The following is a 27,646-nucleotide window of genomic DNA, read 5'->3' as shown; positions in this document are numbered from 1 at the left end:
AAAAACTTATAAATCAAAAAGATATAAATATTTTAAATAACTTAACTTTTCCACCATTTCACTATTGGCATAGTTCTTTATTTTTCAAGCTTGTTAATCTGCGTTGGGAAGGGACCCATTCAACATGTTTCGCCACTCGGCTTTCTCAGGAACAGTCCCCCCTTCACTCTTGTCACACACCATCCCAACTAAATTTTCTTTGAGGTTTATACACTGCTGCACTTATATATGATTGAGACTATTTTGGCAGTAAATAAGCATATTGGGCTGCATTGATCACTATATAATAAGAGCATAAACATGCTGAACTGAGTCAGATTTGATGTTTATTTTTCTGATTAATGGCACAATTTAGATCATTGTTGTATATTCTAAGGGGTATGCGAGCCGCTTGTGGGGGGTATGCGGTGCTGGGCACTGTATGCCTCCCAACTTCCTTCTGCCGTCGTGTATAAGCAGTACCAGCACTCTATGTTTCCATTCCTTAATAATAAATAACTTTATTTTTATATACCACCATACCACAAACAGTTCAAAGCGGTTTACAAGGGAAGAGACTGTATATAGACAGCAACATTAGAGCGAACTTTCCTTCTGCCGTCGCGTATTCCCGCCTTCCTCGTCTTCTCTCCCCAGCCTCTCTTCCCTCCCCCCGCAACCCACTCGGAGATGGGCCGGCCTAGCAAAGGCCCCGAGGCTGCCTGATGGAATTGCCAGCTCAGCAGTACCTCTCCTCTCCCTAGCGGCAGCTCACTGCATACTTTTAACTTCCCCACACAGCTGCCGCTAGTGTTAGTTTAGCCGTGGTTCCATCAGGTAGCCTCGGGGCCTTGCTAGGCCAGACCGCATCTGATGAAAGAGGAAGTTGGACTCGACATATATCGCTTTCACTTCGTCAGGGATCCACACCAAGCCGCTAACACGCATCCCACATTTCTCCTTCTTGGCTGGCAGAGAGCACATTGCTGAAGGGATAGAAGGAAAAGTGTGCCTTTTTGCAGATGATACCAAGATTTGTAACAGAGTAGACACCGAAGAGGGAGTGGAAAATATGAAAAAGGATCTGCAAAAGTTAGAGGAATGGTCTAATGCCTGGCAACTAAAATTCAATGCAAAGAAATGCAGAGTAATGCATTTGGGGATTAATAATAGGAAGGAACCGTATATGCTGGGAGGAGAGAAGCTGATATGCACGGACGGGAAGAGGGACCTTGGGGGTGATAGTGTCCGAAGATCTAAAGGTGAAAAAACAATGTGACAAGGCAGTGGCTGCTGCCAGAAGGATGCTGGGCTGTATAAAGAGAGGCATAGTCAGTAGAAGGAAGAAGGTGTTGATGCCCCTGTACAGGTCATTGGTAAGGCCCCACTTGGAGTATTGTGTTCAATTTTGGAGACCGTATCTGGCAAAGGACATAAGAAGACTTGAGGCGGTCCAGAGGAGGGCGACGAAAATGATAGGAGGCTTGCACCAGAAGATGTATAAGTAGAGACTGGAAGCCCTGAATATGTATACCCTAGAGGAAAGGAGAGACAGGGGAGATATGATTCAGACTTTCAAATACTTGAAGGGTATTAACGTAGAACTAAATCTTTTTCAGAGAAAGGAAAATGGTAAAACCAGAGGACATAATTTGAGGTTGAGGGGTGGTAGATTCAAAGGCAATGTTAGGAAATTCTACTTTACGGAGAGGGTGGTGGATGCCGAGAGAGGTGGTGGAGAGTAAAACTGTGACTGAATTCAAAGAAGCGTGGGATGAACACAAAGATCTAGAATCAGAAAATAAGATTAAATATTGAACTAAGGCCAGTACTGGGCAGACTTGCACGGTCTATGTCTGTATATGGCCGTTTGGTGGAGGATGGGCTGGGAAGGGCTTCAATGGCTGGGAGGTTGTAAATGGGCTAGAGTAAGTCTTAACAGAGATTTCGGCAGTTGGAACCCAAGCACAGTACAGGGTAAAGCTTTGGATTCTTGCCCAGAAATAGCTAAGAAGAAAAAATTTAAAAATTTTAATTGAATCAGGTTGGGCAGACTGGATGGACCATTCGGGTCTTTATCTGCCGTCATCTACTATGTTACTATGTAGAAACCATTTCTGGCTAGTTAAATCACTTTGAATATTGAAATGATTGATTTTTCCAGATATCTGTAATACTACACAAGATAGGAGTAAAAAATTTCTGACTACTGTCCAAGATACAAGAGCTCTCAGGATGCAAGATTTTTATTATTTATTTATTGACTTGATATACTGCTTACGCTAGTCAAGGAACAAAGTGTTGTACACAAACAAATCAAATCATGAAAATGAAAGGAACTCCAATGAATGAAAGGAATGAATCAGCATACATCCATGACGGGATAGAAATAAAGTTATATAAATAAATAAAGGGATATAAATAAACAGGTATGATGGGATATAAATAAAGCTTTATTATTATTATTCAAGTCCATATGTGCAAATAAAAAGTTTAACCTATCATTTGACTTTAGCTGACCCATCTGCCAGTATCAACCCCTCCACCAAGCCACTTGAAATTTTTTTTGTAAATGCCTTGTGATATATAAGGCAAAGAAGCATCTTTTTATAAATGTTCCATTTTCTTAATTTTCTTGCATTAAAGAAGAGGACATCTGGGCCAGACAGAGGAGGAGATGGGACTGGTGGTTAGGAACTCTGAAATGGAAAATGTACCATCTGATATACAGTATTCTTATTTAATTTTGAGATAGTCACCAAGTTGTTTTCCTTACTTTGAATGATAATTTCTCTAGAAATTCTCTTCTTTTTTATTTCTAGGGTCTCTTCTTTTCTTTTGTTCTGGAAGAACGTAACCAGTGGGGTGCCACAGGGCTCGGTGCTTGGACTCGTGCTCTTCAACATATTCATAAATGATCTGGAAATGGGTACGATGAGTGAGGTGATTAAATTTGCGGATGATACGAGTAGTGAAGACGCAGGGGGATTGTGAAGATCTGCAACTCGACATAACCATGCTCGAGAAATGGGCAGAAACATGGCAGATGAGGTTCAATGTGGATAAGTGTAAGGTGATGCATGTCGGTAACAAAAATCTCATGCACAAATACAGGATGTCCGGGGCTGTACTTGGAGAGACCTCCCAGGAAAGAGACTTGGGAGTTCTGATCGACATGTCAATGAAACCGTCTATGCAATGTGCGGCAGCAGCGAAAAGGGTGAACAGAATGCTTGGAATGATTAAAAAGGGGATCACTAAGAGATCGGAGAGGGTTATCATGCCGCTGTACCGGGCCATGGTGTGCCCTCACCTGGAATACTGTGTCCAGCACTGGTCACCGTACATGAAGAAGGACACGGTACTACTCAAAAGGGTCTAGAGAAGAGCGACTAAAATGGTTAAGGGGTTGGAGGAGTTGCCGTACAGTGAGAGATTAGAGAAACTGGGCCTATTCTCCCTTGAAAAGAGGAGACCGAGAGGGGACATGATCGAAACATTCAAGATAATGAAGGGAATAGACTCAGTAGACAAAGACAGGTTGTTCACCCTCTCCAAGATAGAGAGAACGAGAGGGTACTCTCTAAAGTTAAAAGGGGATAGATTCCGTACAAACCTAAGGAAGTTCTTCTTCACCCAGAGAGTGGTAGAGAACTGGAATGCTCTTCCGGAGTCTGTTATAAGAGAAAACACCCTCCAGAGATTCAAGACAAGATTGGACAAGTTCCTGCTGAACCAGAATGAACGCAGGTAGGGCTGGTCTCGGTTAGGGCACAGGTCTTTCACCTGGGGGCCGCCACATGAGTGGACTTCTGGGCGCGATGGACCACTGGTCTGACCCAGCAGCGGCAATTCTTTTATTCTTATAGAACACATGATTTATGTTGCATTTTCTTAATGTTTCTGCTTTCTTTTTCAAGTTTATTCAATGTTTTAGTTTGGATGTATTTTGCTTTAAAAAAATATTACTTCCTTGGTGGGGGTACACTATAGGGGAGTTTGATGTGAGGAGATTGAGGTAGCATTACGTGCAGCCATCTAACTGGTGATCACGACAGCTAGTGCTTGGAACTGTCCCACATGCCAACTATGCCCTGCTACTTCCTCACCCCATCCCTACTTGTGCTAGAATGAGATTTTTACTGTGTTGCTAGGTTGTAGCATGTTGTTGTCATTATTGTGGATTTATGCTAACTGCTATCACACACAAACATCCATGCTAGATTGTAAGCTCTTCTGAGCAGGGCCGTCTATTGCATGTTAAATGTACAGCACTGCATACACCTTTCAGGGCTAAAGAAATGATAAATAGTAGTAGTAGTAGTAGTAGTAGTACTAGCTACTTAATATTTATTGTTTAGTAAACAGGCTCCAAAGAGCCATAAAGATTGTGATTAGGTGAAGATTGTCAAAGAAATCCACATTTTACCAGACATAATACTAATATCAGATATTTTACCCAGAGAAATCTCTTTCTTTGTATATAAGTAATTATTTCTGCAAGTTCTTACCCCACCCCAGTTAAGAGTGCGAGCAAGGTCATTCCCAGTACCCAGAGGGAGTATTGCTACAGGAGGTTGAGGACTGAGGTGCAATTCATCCAGTATAGAAAGAATCCAGCCCACCTGCAAAAGAGAGAACAGAATAAAGAAACCATACATACCATAAAAATGTATTTCTATACTGCAATACCATTAAGTTCTATATGGTTTACAAAATAGAATACAAAAAACTGCACATATACAGTTGAATGTAATACATTAATTTCCTAAGAACCTTGTACACAAATGCATTTTCAATTGTCTACTAAAATGCTGATATGAGCAAGAAGTCATTATCAGAAAATTCAAATCATTACCCCATATTGCAGCTTGAAATGACAGGAGATGATGATATTTTTTATATTGACAACCTTTGACTGAAGGAAAGGTAAATACAGCGTGTGTTGAGAGTGCTTTGAATTAACAAATGTGAATACAGTACAGGGAAGAAAGGAAGAGTGTAGGGAGTTAATGAGAGGAAGAAGGAACAGGTCAGATGAATAATCAATTACAAGACAAAATAAGGGACCAGTGTGATGAAATAAAATGGGACAAAATGAGGAATGAGTCACAGAGAAATATAGAAACAGAAAATGACAGCAAATAAAGACCACATGTCCTATCTAGTCTGCCCAAACCATACCATGAGCAACTTGAAAAACTGAAGGTGGACAAACCGATGGGACCAAACGGGATCCATCCCATGATACTAAGGGAGCTCAGAGAGGTTCTGGCGAGTCCTATTAAAGACTTGTTCAACAAATCTCTGGAGATGGGAGTGATTCCTGGGGATTGGAGGAGAGCGGATGTGGTCCCTATTAACAAAAGTGGTCACAGGGATGAAGTGGGAAACTATAGGCCGGTGAGCCTTACTTCAGTTGTTGGAAAAATAATGGAAGTGTTGCTGAAAGAAAGGATAGTGTACTTCCTTGAATCTAATGGGTTACAGGATCCGAGGCAACATGGCTTTACAAAAGGTAAATCGTGCCAAACGAACCTGATAGAATTTTTTGATTGGGTGACCAGAGAGCTGTATCGAGGACATATGCTAGATGTAATTTACTTAGATTTCAGCAAAGCCTTTGATACAGTTCCTCATAGGAGGCTGTTGAACAAACTTGAAGGGCTGAAGTTAGGACCCAAAGTGGTGAACTGGGTTAGAAACTGGCTGTCAGACAGACGCCAGAGGGTGGTGGTTAATGGAAGTCGCTTGGAGGAAGAAAAGGTGAGTAGTGGAGTCCCTCAGGGTTCGGTGCTGAGGCCATTCCTGTTCAATATGTTTGTGAGTGACATTGCTGTAGGGTTAGAAGGAAAAGTGTGCCTTTTTGCAGATGATACCAAGATTTGTAACAGAGTAGACACCAAAGAGGGTGTGGAAAATATGAAAAAGGATCTGCAAAAGTTAGAGGAATGGTCTAATGCCTGGCAACTAAAATTCAATGCAAAGAAATGCAGAGTAATGCATTTGGGGATTAATAATCCGAAGGAACCGTATATGCTGGGAGGAGAGAAGCTGATATGCACGGACAGGGAGAGGGACCTTGAGGTGATAGTGTCCGAAGATCTAAAGGCGAAAAAACAGTGCGACAAGGCAGTGGCTGCTGCCAGAAGGATGCTGGGCTGTATAAAGAGAGGCGTAGTCAGTAGAAGGAAGAAGGTGTTGAGGCCCCACTTGGAGTATTGTGTTCAGTTTTGGAGACCGTATCTGGCAAAGGACATAAGAAGACTTGAAATGGTCCAGAGGAGGGCGACGAAAATGATAGGATGCCTGCGCCAGAAGACGTATGAGGAGAGACTGGAAGCCCTGAATGTGTATACCCTAGAGGAAAGGAGAGACAGGAGAGATATAATTTAGACGGTCAAATACCTGAAGGGTATTAACGTAGAACAAAATCTTTTCCAGAGAAAGGAAAATGGTAAAACCAGAGGACATAATTTGAGATTGAGGGGTGGTAGATTCAAATGCAATGTTAGGAAATTCTACTTTTCGGAGAGGGTGGTGGATACCTGGAATGCACTCCCGAGAGGTGGTGGAGAGTAAAACTGTGACTGAGTTCAAAGAAGCGTGGGATGAACACAGAGGAGCTAGAATCAGAAAATAAAATTAAAAATTGAATTAAGGCCAGTACTGGGCAGACTTGCACGGTCTGTGCCTGTATATGGCCGTTTGGTGAAGGATGGGCTGGGGTGGGCTTCAATGGCTGGGAGGGTGTAGATGGGCTGGAGTAGGTTTTAATGGAGATTTTGGCAGTAGGAACCCAAGCACAATACCGGGTAGAGCTTAGAATTCTTGCCCAGAAATAGCTAAGAAGAAAAAATTAAAAAAATTTAAATTGAATCAGGTTGGGAAGACTGGATAGACCATTCAGGTCTTTATCTGCCGTCATCTACTATGTTACTATTTATGTTACCATTTACTATCTCTTCCTCTCCCCATGAGATTTTTTGTGCTTGATCCATACTTCCTTGAATTCAATTACAGTCTTTATCTCTACCTTCTCCACTTTACAAGAGAGCATATCGTACATTTAACTTAACTACCAATACAATTGTGCAATCAGAACCAGCTTCCTGAAGACACTCAGAAGCCGACGGGCGACCTATACAGAATCGGGCCTAAGGCCGTCTAAAATAAACCTGATTCTGTAACCAATGTCCATGTTACAGACGCGGTTACAGAAAAGGGTTATTGTAGATGCAGCCACTATACTTATCTTGGCAAGGGATCTCCCTACTGCAATAAGTATAGCAGCTGCGGCTGCCAGTCCCCCACCCCCCTAATGAATATGGCAGGAGGGATGCCCAATCCCTCCTGCCCCAAACAAACCCCACCCCTCCCCAAAGATCGCCGGCAGGAGGGTGCCCAATTCCTCCTGCCAGTCCCCCCAATGAACCTCCCCTCCAGCTAACCTTGAAAGTTGACCGGATGGACATGTCTTTCCACCTTCTGGCTGGAAAGTCCACCTCCATCGAAATGAGGTGGGCCTGCCCCTTTCCGGCCCATCCCAGAGGAGCCAAAGGCCTGATTGGCCCAGGCGCCTAAGGTCCTTCCTATGGGCAGGGCAGGGATTTAGATGATTACTTATCTATCTACTGGAAAAAAGCTTACCAAGGTAAGTACATAATATCTTTTTCCAGTGCAACAGGTAACACATTCTAGACAGATGGGATGTACAAAAGCCGTCTCCCAAAGAGCTAGGGTGCTGGCCCATAAGACAGAGGACCCAAAGGCAGAGTCCTGTCTCGCCACCATATCCACTCTAAGACTTAGCTAACATGTGTAGGGAAGACCACATTGCCGCCCTGCAGATCTCTTCAGGATAGACCACTCTAGCTTCGGCTCACAAAAAAGCTACACTCCTGGTAGAATGCACCTTGATGGAAACAGGAGACTGTTCCCTAGAAAGGATGTAGCCTGATGAAATGGCCCTATGGATCCATCTGGAAATCATGGCCGTAGAAATGGGAGCGCCCTCTTTACCGAATGAGTCAGCAGAAACAGATGGTCAGAGAGACATATCTTGTTAGTGACCTCCAGAAAACACAGAAGCACTCTGTGCACATCCAGTTTCTTCAACAGGCGATCTTGTGTCCTGGAACCAGTAGGCTGAAAGGCAGGCAAACACACTTCCTGATTAACATGGAAAGCCGAAACCACCTTCGGCAGGAAAGAAGGAACTGTCCTTAGGGAAACCCCAGTCTCTAAGATACGGAGGAATAGTTCCCTACAAGAAAGATCCTGGAGTTCCACCGAAGAAATGGCAACTAAAAAAATTGTCTTGAATGTCAAGTCCAAGAGGGAAACATCTCAATAGGGCTCAACATGAGCCTTGGTAAGGCTAGACAGCACCAGGTTAAGGTCCTAGGAAGGGTAAGGTTGCTTAACCAGTGGTCTGACACGAAGAGCCCCCTTCAGAAATCTAGAGACATCAGGATGAGACACCAACGAGGACCCACGATCCCGGGATCTAAAACAAGAAAGCCCAGCTACCTGAACCTGAAGAGATGCCACAGTGAGGCCCTTATCCAGGTCAGCCTGACGAAAGATGAGAATGATTGAGATCAGAGCTGAAAATGGTCTACCTGGTCTTGAGCACACCAATGTTGAAAGGCCTTCCAAGCCTTAGAGTAAGCAACTTGTTAGTCTTGAGACAAGTATCAATAATCACAGCAGAATATCCTTTTTGTGCTAAGGCTTATTGCTCATGAGACATGCCGTAAGATCAAAGTAAACTGGATCCTCCATGCAGACCAGACCCTGCGTAAGCAGGTCTGGATGGGAATTCATCTGAAGGCTGCAACCCCTCCACAGATGCATCAGATCTGCGTACCACAGGCTGCAAGGCCAATCTGGAGCCACCTGAATGACTGCAGCCCTGATGGACCACAATCCACTGAATGACCCGGCCTATCATTGGCCAAGGAAGAAAGACATACTGGAAAATCTCCTGAGGCCTCGGTAAAACTAGAGTGTCAAGCCCCTCGCTTCCAGTCTCAGATCTTTCACTTTCTTGTTTCTTGCCATGGCAATGTCAAAGCAGGGCCGACCCCAGCACTGTATTATGGCTCGGAATGTCTCTGTCCACTCATTCATATACAGAGTCCATCTGCTGAGGAAATCTGCCTGAACACTGTTGACTCCCGCTTCATGTGCTGCCATCAGTGCTTGGAGGTGACATTTCACCCAAAGAAAAAGGCAAGCTTCCTGAACAAGAGGGGTGCTCTTGATCCCTCCATGGTGATTGATGTAGGCTACTGCTGTCACATTGTCAGAGATGACCCTAACCACTTGGCCTTCCAGTCTTCTGCAATCACATCAGAGCTAGCCGAATGGCTCAACTCCAACCGGTTGATTGAACATTTCCTCTGAACAGGACAATTGTCTGCATCTGTCATCACATTGATCCTTGGGGCAATTTGCAGTGGTACACCCCTGCAGAGCGACTCTGAGAGAAGTCATCAAGGCATGCTGGCCTGAGCTTCCAGAGTCCAAGGAAGACAGGCCTGTAAAGCATCTCTGTGCGGAGCCCAGCGAAGAGGATGGATATGCGCCTTCACCCAAGGAACTACACCCAACGTGGCAACTATGGATCCCAGTACTTGAAGATAGTCCCGTGCTGAAGGAGCCAGCTGCTCCAGAAGGGAAGAAATCACTCAGTTTCTGCTTGCAGGCTTCTGGTAGATAGACGTTGCCCACAGCCATGTCAAAGAGAACTCCCAGATATTCCAGCAACTGCATTGGCATCAGACTGCTCTTTCTGTAGTTCAAAATCCAGCGCAGGTCCTCCAACACTTGGAGCACCTGCTCCACTGTGCGCCATTCCTCAGACAAGGGAGCTCTAATCAGCCAGTTGTCTATTTAAGGGTGAACGGAACACACAAGGGAAAAAGCGATATTGGATCTGGTCCCCACAAATGGAGAGTATCTCTAATGTTCGAGTGAGTGCTCACTGGGAAGTAGCAATCATCAAACGGTTTGGTTTGATATAACGGCTAAAGTAGAGAGCGGCCGCACGATACTTAAAGTCCTAGATTTCAAACGTACGGACTTTAATGCTATGGGAGAATACCTGAAGAAAGAGCTGTTAGGTTGGGAGGACATAAGAGAAGTGGAAAGACAGTGGTCTAAGCTGAAAAGAGCGATAAAAATGGCTAAGGACCTTTATGTGAAGAAAATCAATAAAAACAAGAGAAAAAGGAAGCCGATATGGTTCTCCAACCTAGTGGCTGAGAAAATAAAGGTGAAAGAGTTGGCATTCGTGAAATATAACAAAAACCAAGAAGAGGAGAGCAGAAAGGACTACAGGGTGAAACTGAAAGAAGCCATGAGAGAGATACGTCTGGCGAAAGCACAGGCAGAAAACAAATGGCTAAAAATGTAAAAAAGGGACACAAAAATTTTTTCAGATATATTAGTGAAAGGAGGAAGATGAAAAATGGAATTGCTAGGCTAAAAGATGCTGGGAACCAATATGTGGAAAGTGATGAGGAGAAAGCGAATGTGCTAAACAAATACTTCTGTTCTGTGTTCACAGAAGAAAATCCTGGAGAAGGACCGAGATTGTCTAGCAAAGTTACATGAGAAAATGGAGTAGATTCTGCGCCGTTCACGGAGGAGGGTGTTTATGAGCAACTTGAAAAACTGAAGGTGGACAAAGCGATGGGACCAGACAGGATCCATCCCAGGATACTAAGGGAGCTTAGAGAGGTTCTCGTGAGTCCTATTAAAGATTTGTTCAACAAATCTCTGGAGACGGGAGTGATTCCTGGGGATTGGAGGAGAGCGAATGTGGTCCCTATTCATAAAAGTGGTCACAGGGATGAAGCAGGAAACTACAGGCCGGTGAGCCTCACTTCAGTTGTTGGAAAAATAATGGAAGTTTTGCTGAAAGAAAGGATAGTGTACTTCCTTGAATCAAATGGGTTACAGGATCCGAGGCAACATGGCTTTACAAAAGGTAAATCGTGCCAAACGAACCTGATTGAATTTTTTGATTGGATGACCAGAGAGCTGGATCGAGAACATATGCTAGATGTAATTTACTTGGATTTCAGCAAAACCTTTGATACAGTTCCTCATAGGAGCCTGTTGAACAAACTTGAAGGGCTGAAGTTAGGACCCAAAGTGGTGAACTGGGTCAGAAACTGGCTGTCGGACAGACACCACAGGGTGGTGGTTAATGGAAGTCGCTCGAAGGAAAGAAATGTGAGTGGTGGAGTCCCTCAGGGATCAGTACTGGGGCCAATCCTGTTCAATATGTTTGGAAGTGACATTGCTGAAGGGATAGAAGGAAAAGTGTGCCTTTTTGCAGATGATACCAATATTTGTAACAGAGTAGACACTGAAGAGGGAGTGGAAAATATGAAAAAGGATCTGCAAAAGTTAGAGAAATGGTCTAATGCCTGGCAACTAATATTCAATGCAAAGAATTGCAGAGTAATGCATTTAGGGATTAATAATAGGAAGGAACCGTATATGCTGGGACGAGAGAAGCTGATATGCACGGACGGGGAGAGGGACCTTGGGGTGATAGTGTCCAAAGATCTAAAGGTGATAAAACAGTGTGACAAGGCAGTGGCTGCTGCCAGAAGGATGCTGGGCTGTATAAAGAGAGGCGTAGTCAGTAGAAGGAAGAAGGTGTTGATGGCCCTGTACAGGTCAATGGTAAGGCCCCACTTGGAGTATTGTGTTCAATTTTGGAGACCGTATCTGGTGAAGGACGTAAGAAGACTTGAAGCGGTCCAGAGGAGGGCGACGAAAATGATAGGAGGCTTGCGCCAGAAGATGTATGAGGAGAGACTGGAAGCCCTGAATATGTATACCCTAGAGGAAAGGAGAGACAGGGGAGATATGATTCAGACGTTCAAATACTTGAATGGTATTAACGTAGAACAAAATCTTTTTCAGAGAAAGGAAAATGGTAAAACCAGAGGATATAATTTGAGGTTGATGGGTGGAAGATTCAAAGGCAATGTTAGGAAATTCTACTTTAAGGAGAAGGTGATGGATGCCTGGAATGCACTCCCGAGAGAGGTGGTGGAGAGTAAAACTGTGACTGAGTTCAAAGAAGCGTGGGATGAACACAAATCAGAATCAGAAAATAAGATTAAATATTGAACTAAGGCCAGTACTGGGCAGACTTGCACGGTCTGTGTCTGTATATGGCCGTTTGGATGAGGATGGGCTGGGGAGGGCTTCAATGGCTGGGAGGGTGTAGATGGGCTAGACTCTAGAGTAAGTCTTAACAGAGATTTCGGCAGTTGGAACCCAAGCACAGTACAGGGTAAAGCTTTGGATTCTTGCCCAGAAATAGCTAAGAAGAAAAAATTTAAAAATTTAAATTGAATCAGGTTGGGCAGACTGGATGGACCATTCGGGTCTTTATCTGCCGTCATCTACTATGTTACTATGTTACTATGAACCTGGAGATCCATTTTCTACAGGTAACCTGCCACGACAACCATAACCATGGTGAAGGTCGGGGGCACTGTCGCCAGCCCAAAAGATAGAGCCGAGAATTGGTAATATTGTTCCAGAATATGAAATAGCAAGATTTTTTGGTGGGCCGGTAAAATAGGAATGTGCAATTACGCCTCCGAGAGATCCAGAGAGGCAAGAAACTCTCCTGGGACCACTGCTACAATGACCAAAGGCACTGTCTTCATGTACAAGTGTGAAACTTTGAGAGCCGCATTCATGTGTTGAAGATCCAGAATAAGCCTCCAATATTCAGAGCCTTTCTTTGGCATGATAGTATATAGAGTATCTGCCTGAGTCCGAGTGTTTGGGCAGCACCGGTTCTATAGTTTGAATATCCAGCAAGTGTTGAACAGTGGCTTGAACCTTGAGCGCTTTGTCCGGGCGACCTGTAGGAGAGTACACAAACCAATCTGCCAGAGGCCAGGTAGATTTCAGCTCGTATCCTGACCAAATAATGTCCAAGACCCACTGGTCAGACAAAATGCAAATCTAGGCAAGAAGATATGCTGAGAGCCTGCCCCCTATCTGTAGAGGGGCATCCCTTGGCCTGGCGTCATTGTGCCTTTTTGGCAGAGGGCGCAGAATGGGAGGTGGAAGGCTGGGATCACCTGTAGCCAGCATCGGGAGCCCTTAGAAAATCTCTGCGACATGGCACTTGCATAAGGGTGGGATCGCCGGGAGCCACGAAAATTAGAGCAACCAGAACCTCTAAAGGTCCTAGGTCTGCCATCAGAGAAAGTCTTAGGGCGACAATCCATCACAGAATCCATGAGGTCATCCAGATTCTGCCCCTTAAAGGGAAATCTAGCCAAAATAGCCTTGGAAGTGGAATCACCAGCCCATTGGCTGATCCAGAGCATCCTGCAAGCAGAGATAGAGTACACTGACACCTTTGCCAAAACTCGCATAAGGGTATACAATGCATCAGCAATATAATCTGTCTCAGCGAAAAGAAGTTGAGGAGGATTATCCACAGCCTCATTCATCAGTGTGCGCAGTTGAGAGAGACAGGCACGTGTGACAAAGGACCTCGCCTTTGTCACACGTGCCTAAAGCAGCTGATGCCTAAAGCAGCTGTAACAAAGAGTCTCCGGAGGACCACATTCACATGGCGGTCCTTTATATCTTTTAGCACTACACCACCTTCACTGGGTAGAGATGTACGTTTAGTCACCTGTGCAACCAAAGAATCCACCCTGGGCTGACTCTAAAGCTGCTGACACTCCTATGCTAGAGGATACAAGCGTGACATGACTCTGGCTATTTTAAGAGCACCTTCCGAAGAGTCATACTGCTCCTTGATCAGAATGCTCACATCAGGGTGCTAGGGAAAGGTAGCAGATTGCAAGTGCACACCGCAAAGCCAGGAGGAAGAAGTAGACAGAGCTGGTTGAGTGACTAAATTCAACTCCTGCAAAATTCAGAAATAAGATCCAGCAGAGCCGCAGACTAGAAAGTTGCACGGGGACAGAAATCCCACCCATCCCCGCCCGTCCCCGCCAGGATCCTCTCCGTCCCCACCCATCCCCATCAGGATCCTCTCCATCCCCACCTGTCCCCGTCAGGATCCACTACATCCCCACCCATCCCCGTCAGGATCCTCTCCGTCTCCACCCATTCCCGCAAGGAATTACCTCCATCCCCGTCCATCCCCATAAAAAGCAGTAATTACTTTTGACAGGATCATCAATTCCACAGTTCCTTTTGTGTTTGCGCTGCTGTTTTCCTTGAGGAATCTCTTTGGTGGAACCCTTTTTTTATTTTCTGTTCAGGTAATTAACTTATAAACCCCCTCTTTTACTAAGGCTGACGTGTCCATTATATTATATGGACAAACCCTGCTTCCAAAGCCTTCCATCCCCATGGGAGTCCCGTTGGCTAGAGGGGGGTCCCCGTGGGAATCCCGAGGGCCAGAGGGGGGTCCCTGTGGGAGTCCCGTGGGTTAGGGGGGATTCCTCCGATCCCCGTTCCCGTGCAGACCTCTACCGCAGACTTAAATAAATGCAGGACCATGGGGGTCATCCCTAGTTTCCAAAACCCCAGAAGGATCCACAGATGCAGCACACAGTCCCTGATCTCCCATCTCAGGAAGTGCTGTGCCTGTAAACAAGGGGTCAGCAAGCTGGTCATCTGCATCAGGATCACCCAGATCAGGATCAGGCAGTGCAAGAACAGCGGCAGGTTGAGCCAAGGATGTGTCCAAAGCAACACCACTGAAAGACACCTTGGAGGCAGATTTGGACTACACAGGGGGAGAATGCTGGTTTTGAAACTTGTTCCACAAAAATTTAATGAAGTCTGCTCTTTGGGGTAGAGTCACCCTTAGATGACTTAACTTTGTGTTTCTTAGGCTGTGGAGGGTCCGCAGCCAGGTGAATGGAACTAGAAACCATGCCAAGTCCTGAAAGTAAAGAAGGCCACCCAGCCGGCTAGCCAAGTGTTTAGTCACCTGCTTCAGCAGGGGAGAGGCTAAGCTTGACGCTGCCGCCTTTACCAGCTGTGCCACGCAACACATGATGCAAGGATGCTCTAAAAGTACTAAATTTGTACAATCCTGGCAAGAATCCACATAAGGAGAGCCCAAGGACTCCCTCCCAACAAGATTTTAGATAAAATTTGCAGTTTGGGAGAAGCAGGGAGCTTTAGAATAAAAGATTGCTATAAATCCAAGATGGCCGACATCAAGCAATTAGTGCCAAAATTGCAATATTTTTTTACACTTACCAAAGTCTATAAACTGTGATTTTAGGATTTTTCAGATGGCGGAACACAGGGGAACATGCAGAAACTCTGAAAATCCCACTTTTCAAACCTCCCTTGATTCACCTCACTGGCTGAAACAGCCTGTACTTTGTGACCTGTTTGGGGATCTGTGCTGCAGCCTGCCTCATCTCTCTAATAGCAGCCATATGAGAGAATTGCTGCCTCATGCTGGGAATGCCTCTGTAAATCTGATTTTCGGGCTACCAGTCAGGCCCCAAGCCTGACTGCACCTCCACCCCTGCGGACCAGTGGTCGCACACCAGGATGGGTGGAGGTAAGAAGATGCAGCCAGCACCCTGCGAGATACCGCCCAGTCTCCTAAGGGCATCCAACAGCCTGCACTTGAACCCTGCTTAACAGTAGGTGAGACCACTTCAAGGATAGCCCTGAGCTCCAAAGAAAACAATGCAGGATGGCTAACAGGTATCCACTAGGATTGGCCTGTCAGCTACAGACTGAAGTCTGTGTGTTCTCAAAGCAGGCAGAGCTATAAAATGCTCCAAGCATCAGAAACCCCGATAAAGAGATGATAAATACACCAAATAAAATAATAAATTGTGGAGAGCAGAACAAACACTCCTGCAGGTAAGCGTGCAGAAAAGAACTGCAGGTGGAGCTAAGGAGCCCAGTGAAGTACACAGAGGCAAAAGAAAAAATCTGGAGTGGATTTCTTCTGCAGGTGGCATGCGGCTATGGGGACACTATCATCTGTCTAGAACAGGGGTAGGGAACTCCGATCCTCGAGAGCCATATTCCAGTTGTGTTTTCAGGATTTCCCCAATGAATATGCATTGAAAGCTGTGCATGCAAATAGATCTCATGCATATTCATTGGGAAAATCCTGAAAACCCGACTGGAATACGGCTCTCGAGGACTGGAGTTCCCTACCCCTGGTCTAGAATGTCCCATCTATTGCATTGGAAAGTCAATTATACAGATTGTTGTACTTGTGAAAGAATTGTATATTGCACTGGTAACTGAAATCTATTACGGTAATTGTTCTGCAGAGAAAAAGACTGCATTCTGCTGTTTTGTTTGCACTTTTGCCTTACTTGGCTTTTTGTCCATGCTGCTTAGCTTTTGCATCTTTGCATTCACAGGTATCAAGAGACTAAGGCAACATCCTGAGAAATTGACCGTGTTAGACTTTGAGGGATCAATACTATTCAAAGCAATTTAACCAGCCGGAAATAGATCCTGGAAAGTTAAATCACCTGGTCGGGGCTAACCACTAATTTTCAGCAACATATAACTGGATAGTAGTATCATAGGCAGCACAATACTTTTTTGTTTGGGGGAGCCCAAAAGCTCTGCCCTGGACCCCGCCCAAGCATGCCCAAGCTCTGCCTCAGATCCTGCCTAAGCTCTGCGGTAGGGAACCCCATAGCCCCACCACAAGTCAGCCGGTAGGAGGGCTGCCCATTCCCTCCCACTGCCATCCTTAAACCCCCCTCACACACACTCACACTGTTCATGGCAGGAGGGTTGCCCAATCCCTCCTGCCGCAATCAGTGAAACAATCCCTGGCAGGAGAAATGCCCAATCTCTCCTGCAGCAAACTACATAACAATCCTCAGCAGGAAGGATGCTGGCACCCCCCTCCACACCATCACCAGTAGAAAAGGATGTCCAGTCCCTCCTGCCGCAAACCCCTAAACAATCCCCGGCAGGAGGGATGCCCATTCCCTCCTGTCAACCCCCCCCCCCCGCACAGAACCCCCAGCCTCCAAAGCCCACCTGGACTCCCCCGTACCTTTAACAGGAAGGTCTGGCCGGAGGGATGCATACTCCCTCCCGTTGGGATGCCTCCCTCTTCAGAATGGTGGTTCGTCTTCTATCCGGTGCATGCTGGGATGCACCATGGAGGGGCTCAAGGCCCAGGTGCCTAAGGCGCCTCCCATAGGCGGGGCTTTAGTTACCTGGGCCAACTGGAGTCTTAGGCCTCCTTTCCAGTGCATTCTGGGATTCACTGGGAGTGGCTTAAGACTCAGATTGCAAGATCTCTAAGGCTCACAATATACAATCTTATTAATAATACATAATGGTAACCACATAATTAAACTACACAAAGGACACTATATGCAGTAAAATTTTTAATTAGCTATCATTTATATACTGTTTTTTTCAGAGAGGTCAAGGCAGATTAACAAATAGGAATAAAACAAAAGATGGAAAATAAGATATCATTTTATTGGACTAATACAAAACCTCCTTCCTCTTTTCAGTTTCAAGTTTAATACAAGTTTGATATTGTCACATTATCAAATAATTTCAATGCGATGTACAAAATTAGAATATGAGTAGTACATGACAAAACAATTTGTTTACGGGGTTTGTCCAACAATAGACAAACAATTATTAACAAACAATTGTTTAGGGGGATCCAACAATAGACAAACAGTTAATAATGTGAAACATTAGGGAAGAGTAGAGAACTACAATAAGTAAGAAAAAGGAACAAAAAAGGGAAAAAAACAATAGTTATACTGTAGTTATGATATCCTGTCCTGACCTGAAGATGTTTATCAACACAGCTACAATATTACTTTATCCTGAAGAAAAAAATATATTTTTAACTTTGCCATCTCTGGTTTCTGTTTTCTTCATCTTCATCTTCTCTTCACTCTTTTTCTTCCATTCAGCAGGCACATCTCCAAGTACTGATTTTGAGTCTCTTCTAACCCAGCACCTTCTCCATCTTTCTCCCCTCCCCATCCTTGTAGCCTTTCATTTCCCTGTCCCATCTTTCTTCCCACATGGTCCATCATTCTTTCTCTCTTCTCTCACACCAATTGTCTGGCCTCACTCCCTTCTGCTTCTAGATTTAAGATCTTCCTTTTTCTCCTCTCTCCATTTCTTATGTATCTCTCCCTTCCTCTCATCCATTCCCATGTCCATCTCTCTCTCACTCTCCCTTGTGCCCTGGTTCCAATATCTCTCTTTCCACTCCCCCAATGCACCATCTGTCACAGGTCTTAGAAAATGCAGCAAATGCAGTTTGTTCCCTGAGTCTTGAAATCAATACATTTATACATTCTGTGACAGATGAAACTTATGATTTACATCACTCATCTGACTGCAATATGAGCTGTGTTATCTACATTATATTATGTCCATGCAAACCGATATATGTTGGCAATACAAAGAGGATTATTAAAACACGAATTATTGAACACCGCAGCAACATTAAGAGTCAAGTTTTATCTGTACCATTGGTTGGACATTAGTTAGATCTCAAACATGAGATCCACAACCTAAGATTTTTTTTTTTTAGATAATTAAACTGAATCCTAGAGGTGATAACAGGGCCAGATTTAGATGAAAAGAGGCCCTAGGCTATTCCACTTATGAGGCCCTTTCACCTCCCATTTTTAAGTTTGTAATTTACTTGAGAGAAAATAAAATACATCATTACTGTGATATATATCAATATGTTAAATGAAACATGTTGTTATTGGTACTAACCTTTATAAAAAATGTGACACGGATAATAAATAAAAAAAAGTCGAGAACACTTATTTGGACATTTATTCTCAGCACCATATATAGAACTTGTAACAATAACTAATCAAACATAACACACAACATTTCCCCTTCCTATGTCCATAGTGCCCCCAGTGCGTCCTTCCTCACCTCACCCCCCTCCCCTCCGATGCCCTCCTGCCTCCCATCCCCCTTCCATTGAACACCCCCCCCATGCCATCCTGCCTGCCTGCCTTCCATTAACCCCCCCACCCACCCCTCCGATGCCAGTCTGGGCCGCCCTGTCCTGACGTATCCATGTTTTGCCTCTCTCCCCGCGGGGCTGGGCTTTGCCCAGCTGTTTCCAGACTGATGTCTTTCCCTCCCCGATCCTCCTCCCAGGGCGAGAAAAAGAAAGGGAGAAGCCGAGTTGGCACCCCGTTGCGGCCGGTGCCGGTTCCGATCCCGAAGCGTAGAATTTTTCCTTATTTTCGGTTCAGTGTTTTAGTGTTCACTGTTTTTAGAATAGTGTAATTTTAATTTTACTATCAATTTGAATTTGAATGTAGGCCCCTCTTGATCTTGAGCCCTAGGCTGAAGCCTAGTTAGCCTATAGGAAAATCCGGCCCTGGGTGATAACATAACATAACTTTATTCTTCTATACCGCCACAATCATACGACTTCTAGGTGGTTTACACTGAAGAGAACTGGACAATCAGCAATTTACAAAATACAAATAGTAAAAGTACAACATATTTCTCAAGGATAATCAGTATAGTCATTGAAAAGAGCAGCATGCAGACACAAATTTTTTTTTTTTTTTTTGGGGGGGAGGACTATGGCCCCTGTTCTGACACCTGTACTGCTGAAAATAACCGGTAAGCACCAAAATAAAAAACAGATATTTAAGGGGCATCCTAAGGGCAGAGTTGGCATTTGGCTGGTTAAGTGGCAAAATTCAGCACTAGCATTATTAATAGGACTGACTTTTATGTGGTCCAATCTTTATGCAGTAACCCAGTAGCCAGTTAAATGTTGAATATCGCATTGAACCAGCTATACATTAGCTGGCTCTGGAAACCTGGAAATTCAATGTCAAGACCCAGACATTACAAGACCCAGACATCAATACCTTTCAGTTCTAGACGGTTTACAACAAGAAATTAGCCTGGGCATTCCCAGGGAGATTACAAGGTTGATAGCTATAGTATGTGTCAGGATTTGGGAAGGGTCAATATGGTTTGGTTAGATCATTTGACAAATTTCTTGAATAGTATAGTTTTCAGTTCTTTCCTGAATATTTTGTAGTTGGGCGTCATAGTTAGCAGATTTCAGAGGTGGCGGTCTATTTTCACTGCTCTGGCCCAGCATTGAATTTCTAGGTTCAACAAAAGTGGTGGTCAGCAAAATACTGATCAAATCCTGCTGAATATCAGACCCTGATTTTTTATCTACAGCTCCATTCACCTCAATAGCTCAATTGTTGGTTTACACACAGCTTTCTGAGGATCAAGAAAGTTTGCAGTCTGCGTAAGATGACACATGCATAGTATAGCCTGCAAGTTCACTGGCTGGCGGCATACGGAGATCTGAGGCTTTTTCCTCCCTTTAGCATAAGACACAATTGAGGACCCGATAGGACAAACCATAATCAGTTTCAAGAGTGAGAAAAAAGAAACGCAGATTTGAAGACACTGATAATCTATAAATCACAAAGAATTATATTTAATTGATTAAGAAGTATCAAGTAGTTAAGAGAGGATGATCTATCTACATAAATGATTGAATGATCTGGATTTTTGACTGGGAAAGGAATCCTAGTGAAGTGAGAAACGTATTAGATGTTTTGAAATAAAAATAACTGAGAAGTATAGTGTAGGTAAATAGGGGTCCTTTTACCAAGCTGCGGTAGGGGTTTAGCGTGCGTAATACCACACGTTAAACTGCCTGCCACGCTAGCCACTAACGCCTGCATTGAGCAGGCATTAGTTTTTTAGCAGGCAGCGGGGATTAGCGCGTGATGAAATGTCCAACGTGCTAACTCCACTAGTGCGGCTTGCTAAAAGGAGCCCATAGTGAGGTTTCCCAGGGATCTGTGCTTGGACCACTGCTTTTTAACATATTTATCAATGATGTAGAGATGGGAATAACTAGTGAGATAATTACATTTGCTGATGATACAAAATTGTTCAAAGTTGTTAAATCATAAGAGGATTGTGAAAAATGGCAAGAGGACCTTGTGAGACCAGAAGACTGGGCATCAAAATGGCAATGACTTTTATCCCCTTTTTTACTAAGGCACGCTAGCCGATTTAGTGTGCGCTGAATGCTAACGAATCCCTAGCATTTAATGGGCGCATTAGCATTTAGCATGCCTTAGTAAAAGAGGGGGTTAATAAGAGCAAGTGCAAAGTGATGCATGTGGGAAAGAGGGATCCGAATTATAACTACATGATGCTGGGTTCTGTGTTAGAAGTCACTGCCCAGGAAAAGGATCTAGGTTAAGGATACGTTGAAACCCCAGCTCAATGTGCGGCGAAGGATAAGAAAGCAAATAGAATGTTAGAAATTATCAGGAAAGGAATGGAAAACAAAGATGAAAATGTTATAATGCCCTTGTATCACTCTATGGTACAGCCGCAACTTGAATACTGTGTGCAGTTCTGGTTGATGTATCTCAAAAAGATATAGCAGAATTAGAAAAGGTACAGAGAAGGGCGACAAATGATAAAGGGTTTGGAATGACTTCCCTATGAGGAGAGGCTAAAGCAAGTAGGGCTCTTCAGCTTGAAGAAAAGACAGCTAAGGGATGATATGAAAGAGGTCTATAAAATACCGAGTGGAGTGGAAAGGAGAAATGTTAATCACTTGTTCACTCTTTCCAAAAATACTAGGACTAGGGGGCATGTGATGAAGCTACTAAGTAGATTTAAATCAAACTGGAGAAAATATTTCTGCACACAACGTGTAATTAAACTCTGGAATTCATTGCCAGAGAATGTGGTGAAATCAGTTAGCTTAGTGGGGTTTAAAAAAGGCTTGGATATTTTCCTAAAAGAGAAGTCCATTATTGAGATGCTTGGGTTAATCCATTGCTTATTCATTGGATAAGCAGCATAAAATATTTTTTTTCTTCTTAGAGTCTAGATAGGTACTTGGAACCAGGGTTGGCCACTGTTGGAAACAGGATACTGGACTTGATGGCCCTTCAGGCTGTTCCAGTATGGCAATTATTATGTTCTTACTGCTCTATATGAGCTCTTACAGGAGGCTGTCCTTTTGGATCTTATAGACAAGACAGTATTCCTGGTGGCATTTGCCTGCTTTCCACCCTACGGGGTCTAAGAAAAAATATAGAATATTGCATTTGCTGATGTGAAGTGAGTGCTTCTTCAGTACCTCAAAGTTACCAATCAGTTTCATCTATTGGAGTACCTCTTAGTTCTGACTAGTCATGCAAAGAAAATGAGGCCAGTGTCTAAAGCCTTGATTTCCAGATGGATTAAAATGGCCATTTCCTCACTAGAAGGGTTGTTACCTCTTGGGCGGAGACTAGGGCTGTCTTGTCTGAGGAGATTTGTAGAGCGGCTACATGGTCTACTCTTCATACCTTTACCAGGTTCTATAGGGTGGAAGTAGCAGCCAGGAAAGATGCCGTTTTCAGGTCCTCTGTTTTGAAGTCAGGCTCAGAGGGTCCACTCTGGACTCTGGGTACTGCTTTGGTATGCCCCTAACATTCAGGACCACTAGACCACATTGCACTAGAAAGAAAGATTAGGTTCTTACCTCAGTAATCTTATTTCATGTAGATGTATCTAGTGGTCCTGAAGCCGTGCCCTGTGTATGGGCTTTGCCTGCCTTCTGCCTTAGGATTTGAAGAATTTTCTCTCTCTCAGAGGAGTTAAGAGGATTAAAAAAAATAAAGATGATGCATAGGTACATCCTCATAAACATACAGTCTTGTTTAAGTCTCTGCTTAATAGCAGGTTATGCGAGTAGCTATGAGCTCTATACATAATTAGTGCTGGTTGCACATGTTTGGATGTTATAATGTAATATTCTTTGTTTGTTACAGAGCAGAACAGAATTGTGGTATTGGGGATTTTTCCAAAGCAAGGAAAACTGCAGACGGGCATACAATGATGCAGGCAAAGTTTATTATGACAATTGATAAAATGCAGTTAGAAGCAACACCTAAGGGCAAACAAACCATAGGACCCGACACAGTCCGTGTTTCAGAAAACATGCCTTCATCAGGGATTTTTCCACATTTTCCTCCTTCCTGTTTTGTTTTTTTATTACAGTGCAACTTGATTGTTTTTGTAAAAACTGAGGGGGCTGGAGCAGCTCCCTGGGAAAGAAGTGGAGTTAGAAAACATGAAGACTGTAGCATTCAGGACCACTAGACACATCTACAAGAAAGATTACCGAGGTAAGAGCCTAATTTTTCTTTATGAGAATAATAGCCATGTGTGTATAAGGATTATGGTTTAGATGCAGCAGGGAAAGTCTTTGTCTAATGCAATGTGCAGAGTACTGTACAGGTACGTAGGGGAAGGAGCAATCACTTAGCTGTTGCTATTTCACATATAATTTGAACAAGGTGATATATCAAATTGGAGGGGGGTTGCGCTATATGTTAAAGAGGGAATTGAATCAAACAAAATAAACATTCTGCACAATACAGGTAACAGTGTAGAATTCATATGGGTAGAAATTCCATGTATAAAGGGAAGGAATATAAGGGTAGGGTTATACTACTGTCCCCCGGGACATAATGAGCAGACAGATGAAGAAATATTTTCAGAGATTAGGAAAGCTGGCAAATTGAACAACAGTATAATAATGGGTGATTTCAACTACCCCAGCATTGACTGGATAAATATTAAACCAGGGAGTGAAGGGGGGTAAAATTCTTAGACATCATAAATGACTGCTTCTTGGAGCAACTGGCCCAGGAACCGACAAGAGGGGAAACTATTTTAGATTTAGTCCTTAGGGTAATGCAGGACATAGTACGGGAGGTAATTGTGTTGGATTCACTGGGAAATGGTGATCAAATTTGAGATGATTACTAGAGTGATGTCGCTAAAGAAATCTTCTGTAGCGGCATTTAATTTTTGCAAGGCAACTATGATAAAATGAGGAAAATGGTTAAAAAGAAGCTAAATGGGTCTGTTGCAAAAGTCAGAAGTGTAAACCAGACATGGATGTTATTTAAAAATACTATTGTGGAAGCCCAGACCAGATGTAATTCCACGTATTAAAAAAGGTGGAAAGAAGAGAAAACAAGAGCCGGTGTGGTTAAAAGGTGAAGTAAAAGAGGTTATTATAGCCAAGAAAACATCCTTTAAAAGAATGGAAAAAGGATCCCAATGAAGAACATAAGAAGAGATATAAGCACTGGCAAGCTAGATGCAAAGCATTGATAAAGAAAGATAAACAAGAATATGAAGATAAACTTGCCAAAGAGGCAAATACTCATTGTAACAATTTTTTTAGGTACATCAGAAGCAGAAAACCCATGAGGGAATCTGTGGGACATTGGATGACCAAGGAATAAAAGGTACGCTAAGGAGGCTTAAGGCCATAGCGGAGAGACTACATGAATTCTTTGCTTCAGTTTTTACGGAAGAAGAGTTAAGAAATCTACCTGAACTGGAAATTGTTTTCAAGGGTGATGGAGTTGGAGGAATTAAAAGAAATCTCAGTGAACCTGAAAGACGTACAAAACCAAATTGACAAATTAAAAAGTGATAAATCTCCTGGATCAGATGGTATACATCCCAGGGTACTGAAAGAACTCAAACATGAAATTGCTGATCTGTTATTAGTGATCTGTAACCTGTCACTAAAATCATCTGTAGTATATGAAGATTGGAGGGTGGCCAATTTTATGCTGATTTTTAAAAAGGGTTCCAGGGGAGATCCAGGGAATTACAGACCAATAAGCCTGATCTCAGTGCCAGGAAACAATTATAAAAAATAAAACTGTGGAACACAGATAAACGTGATTTAATGAGACAGTGCTAGCATGGATTTAGCCAAGGGAGGTCTTCCCTCACCAATTTGCTTGAGTTCTTTAAAGATATGAATAAACATGTGGATAAAGGCAAGCTGGTTGATGTAGTGTACCTAGATTTTCAGAACGCTTTTGACAAAGTTCCTCATGAGATGATCCTGAGAAAATTAAAGAGTCATTGGATAGCAAGCAATGTTCAATTGTGGATTATGTCACACCCACGCTCTCCGTGAACACCTTGAGCCGTCGGGTAGTGACATGAAGCTTGTTACTGGCATGGTCCCTTTAGAATTAGGGTCACCTTTCAAGTTGGTAGTCGCTGGCAAATGCCCAACTAAGCTTATTCTCCAAGGGTTTTGGAAAAAATCACACTTTGTCAGAATGGCCTTGGTGAAAACATAAGCTTTTATTCGGCCACCGGCCGTGGAGTTACTGTGCCACTCCAGGTTCTCCTGGGTAGCTTAAACATCATACAAAAATAACAGAAAAAGTTCATTTCATTCCTGGTCACCAAGCAAGCTGCTCTGGGCTTGATTGGTAAAACACATACAGTCCTTAATATGCCATGAGGCTAGGCAGTGAAACAGTTAACACAAATAACTTTCTCCTGTAGCTTTGACAGAAGAGACATTCCTGTTCGTGACTGAGGAATATGTTGTGCTGTCCTGCAGTGCATTCACTCTCTCTAGCTGGGTTGAACTTTCTCCCTAGTCCCGAGCAGGCTTTTCCCTGAGAGGGTTAATTTCTTTATCCCTACGAGGCAAGCAGACTAATTGAATTAGTTAGTTGCTATGGCAATTTCTTTACAGCTGGGCACTTTCACGGAGTGTGGAAGTCAGGAAATTCTGGGCTTTAAAACTAGCCAGCCTTACAACCTAGCGTTTGGTTCAGCTGTGCACATACCCTGCAGAGGAGATTACTGTATCCTTTCCACACTTCAGCAAAACAGCATGTGAAATTGCAGTACAGGATTATTTCCCTAGTAACTCCCACAGTCATTAGCTCAAAGAGCAAACAGCAAAATACAGCCTAAACAAGACCTCTGTTCACAGACCTTTTCAGGATATTCAGCTCTCCATCTCCTCTGACCAGCTTTCCTGTATAGCCCCACTTTCCTCCAACACCATGGGTTCTGGGGGAAGGAATTCAGTGGCCAAATTACCAGCCTGTTCCTCCGTCATTTCCCAGTCAGTGCTGAGGAACTGCTCAGCCCCGTCCTGCCTCTGCTCTACTGCCAAGCCTCGTTCTGCTCTTCCTCCCTCTGCTCTCTAATGAGCCTGGCTTTAAGCTGAGGGGAAGAACCACTCCCCCTTGGCTTTGGATGGGGGAAGGGAATTCCTTCCTCAGCCCATGCCGTTTCTCTGATTGGAAACTGCCTATGAGCTTTCTGCCTTACAGGCAATGGACAATAGCAAGGCAGCTTCTTCCTGCCTGGCTCTGGAACTGCTTCAGGTAAGTCTAAGCCTTCCTGTTCTATTTCCATTTCATTGTCACTCACCAGGTAGTCAGCTAATTTATTGTCCTGGGCCCTGACCTGGTCAGCCCTTCTGCACTGGGGTTTATATACTTTCCTTAATTTCCCTGTGGCAAACCTTGGGAAAGACGTCCGTTTGTCACAATTAAGAATTGGCTAATTTTCTCAATGGAGGAGGGTAAATAGCGGTGTGCCACAGGGTCAGTACTAGGACTGATGCTAATTAACTTATTTAACATAAGAACATAAGCAATGCCTCTGCTGGGTCAGACCTGAGGTCCATCGTGCCCAGCAGCCCGCTCACGCGGTGGCCCAACAGGTCCAGGACCTGTGCAGTAATCTTCTATCTATACCCCTCTATCCCCTTTTCCAGCAGGAAATTGTCTAATCCTTTCTTGAACCTCAGTACCGTACTCTGCCTTATTATGCTCTCTGGAAGTGCATTCCAGGTGTCCCTAGCATTCGTTTTGAATCTGTCCCCTTTCAACTTTTCTGAATGCCCTCTTGTTCTTTTATTATTCGAAAGTTTGAAGAATCTGTCCCTGTCTACTCTCTCTATGCCCTTCATGATCTTGTAAGTCTCTATCATATCCCCTCTAAGTCTCCTCTTCTCCAGGGAAAAGAGACCCAGTTTCTCCAATCTCTCAGCGTATGAAAGGTTTTCCATCCCCTTTATCAGACGTGTCACTCTCCTCTGAACCCTCTTGAGTAACATCATGTCCTTCTTAAGGTACGGTGACCAATATTGGATGCAGTACTCCAGATGCGGACGCACCATCACCCGATACAATGGAAGGATAACTTCTTTCGTTCTGGTTGTAATATAAATGATCTGGAATTTGGAACAAGTGAAGTGATTAAATTTGCAGATGACACTAAACTGTTCAAAGTTGTAAAAACGCATGTGGACTGTGAACAACTGCAGGAAGATCTTAGAAAATTTAAAGACTGAGTGTCCAAGTGGCAGATGAAATTTAATGTGGACAAATGCAAAGTGATGCACATTGGGAGGAATAATCCAAATCATAGCTACCGGATGCTAGGGTCCACCATAGGCTCAGCACTCAAGGAAAAGATCTAGGTATCATCGTAGACAATACTCTGAAACCTTCTGCTCAATGTGTAGTGGCGGTCAACAAAGCAAACAAGATGCTAGGAATTATTAGAAAAGGGATGGTAAACAGGACTAAAAATGTTATAATGCCTCTGTATTGCTCAATGGTGTGACCTCACCTTGAGTACTACAATCAGTTCTGGTCTCCTTATCTCAAAAAAGATATAGCGGCAGTATAAAAGGTTCAAAGAAGAGTGACCAAGATGATAAAGGGGATGGAAATCTTCTCGTATGAGGAAAAACTAAAGAGGTTAGGGCTCTTCAGCTTGGAAAAAAGATGGCTGATTGAAGTCTACAAAATCCTGGTCT

The 27,646-nt window shown here is 43.7% G+C and overlaps 1 protein-coding gene across 1 annotated transcript in view; it reads right to left on the bottom strand.

The window, feature by feature from the left end:
- Window positions 1-27,646, bottom strand: part of DGKI (diacylglycerol kinase iota) — a 1,086,779-nt gene that overhangs the window by 516,070 nt on the left and 543,063 nt on the right. The window contains exon 14 of the mRNA XM_033957757.1: window positions 4,491-4,604. Within this exon, the coding sequence (XP_033813648.1) occupies window positions 4,491-4,604 (114 nt within the window). The remainder of the gene's footprint in view (window positions 1-4,490; window positions 4,605-27,646) is intronic.

Source organism: Geotrypetes seraphini, chromosome 9, assembly GCF_902459505.1.
Source record: "Geotrypetes seraphini chromosome 9, aGeoSer1.1, whole genome shotgun sequence".
In the NCBI taxonomy this organism is placed as follows: Eukaryota; Metazoa; Chordata; class Amphibia; order Gymnophiona; family Dermophiidae; genus Geotrypetes; species Geotrypetes seraphini.
The sequence above is the reverse complement of the archived record's forward strand: the minus strand, read 5'-3'. Positions and strand labels throughout refer to the sequence as shown.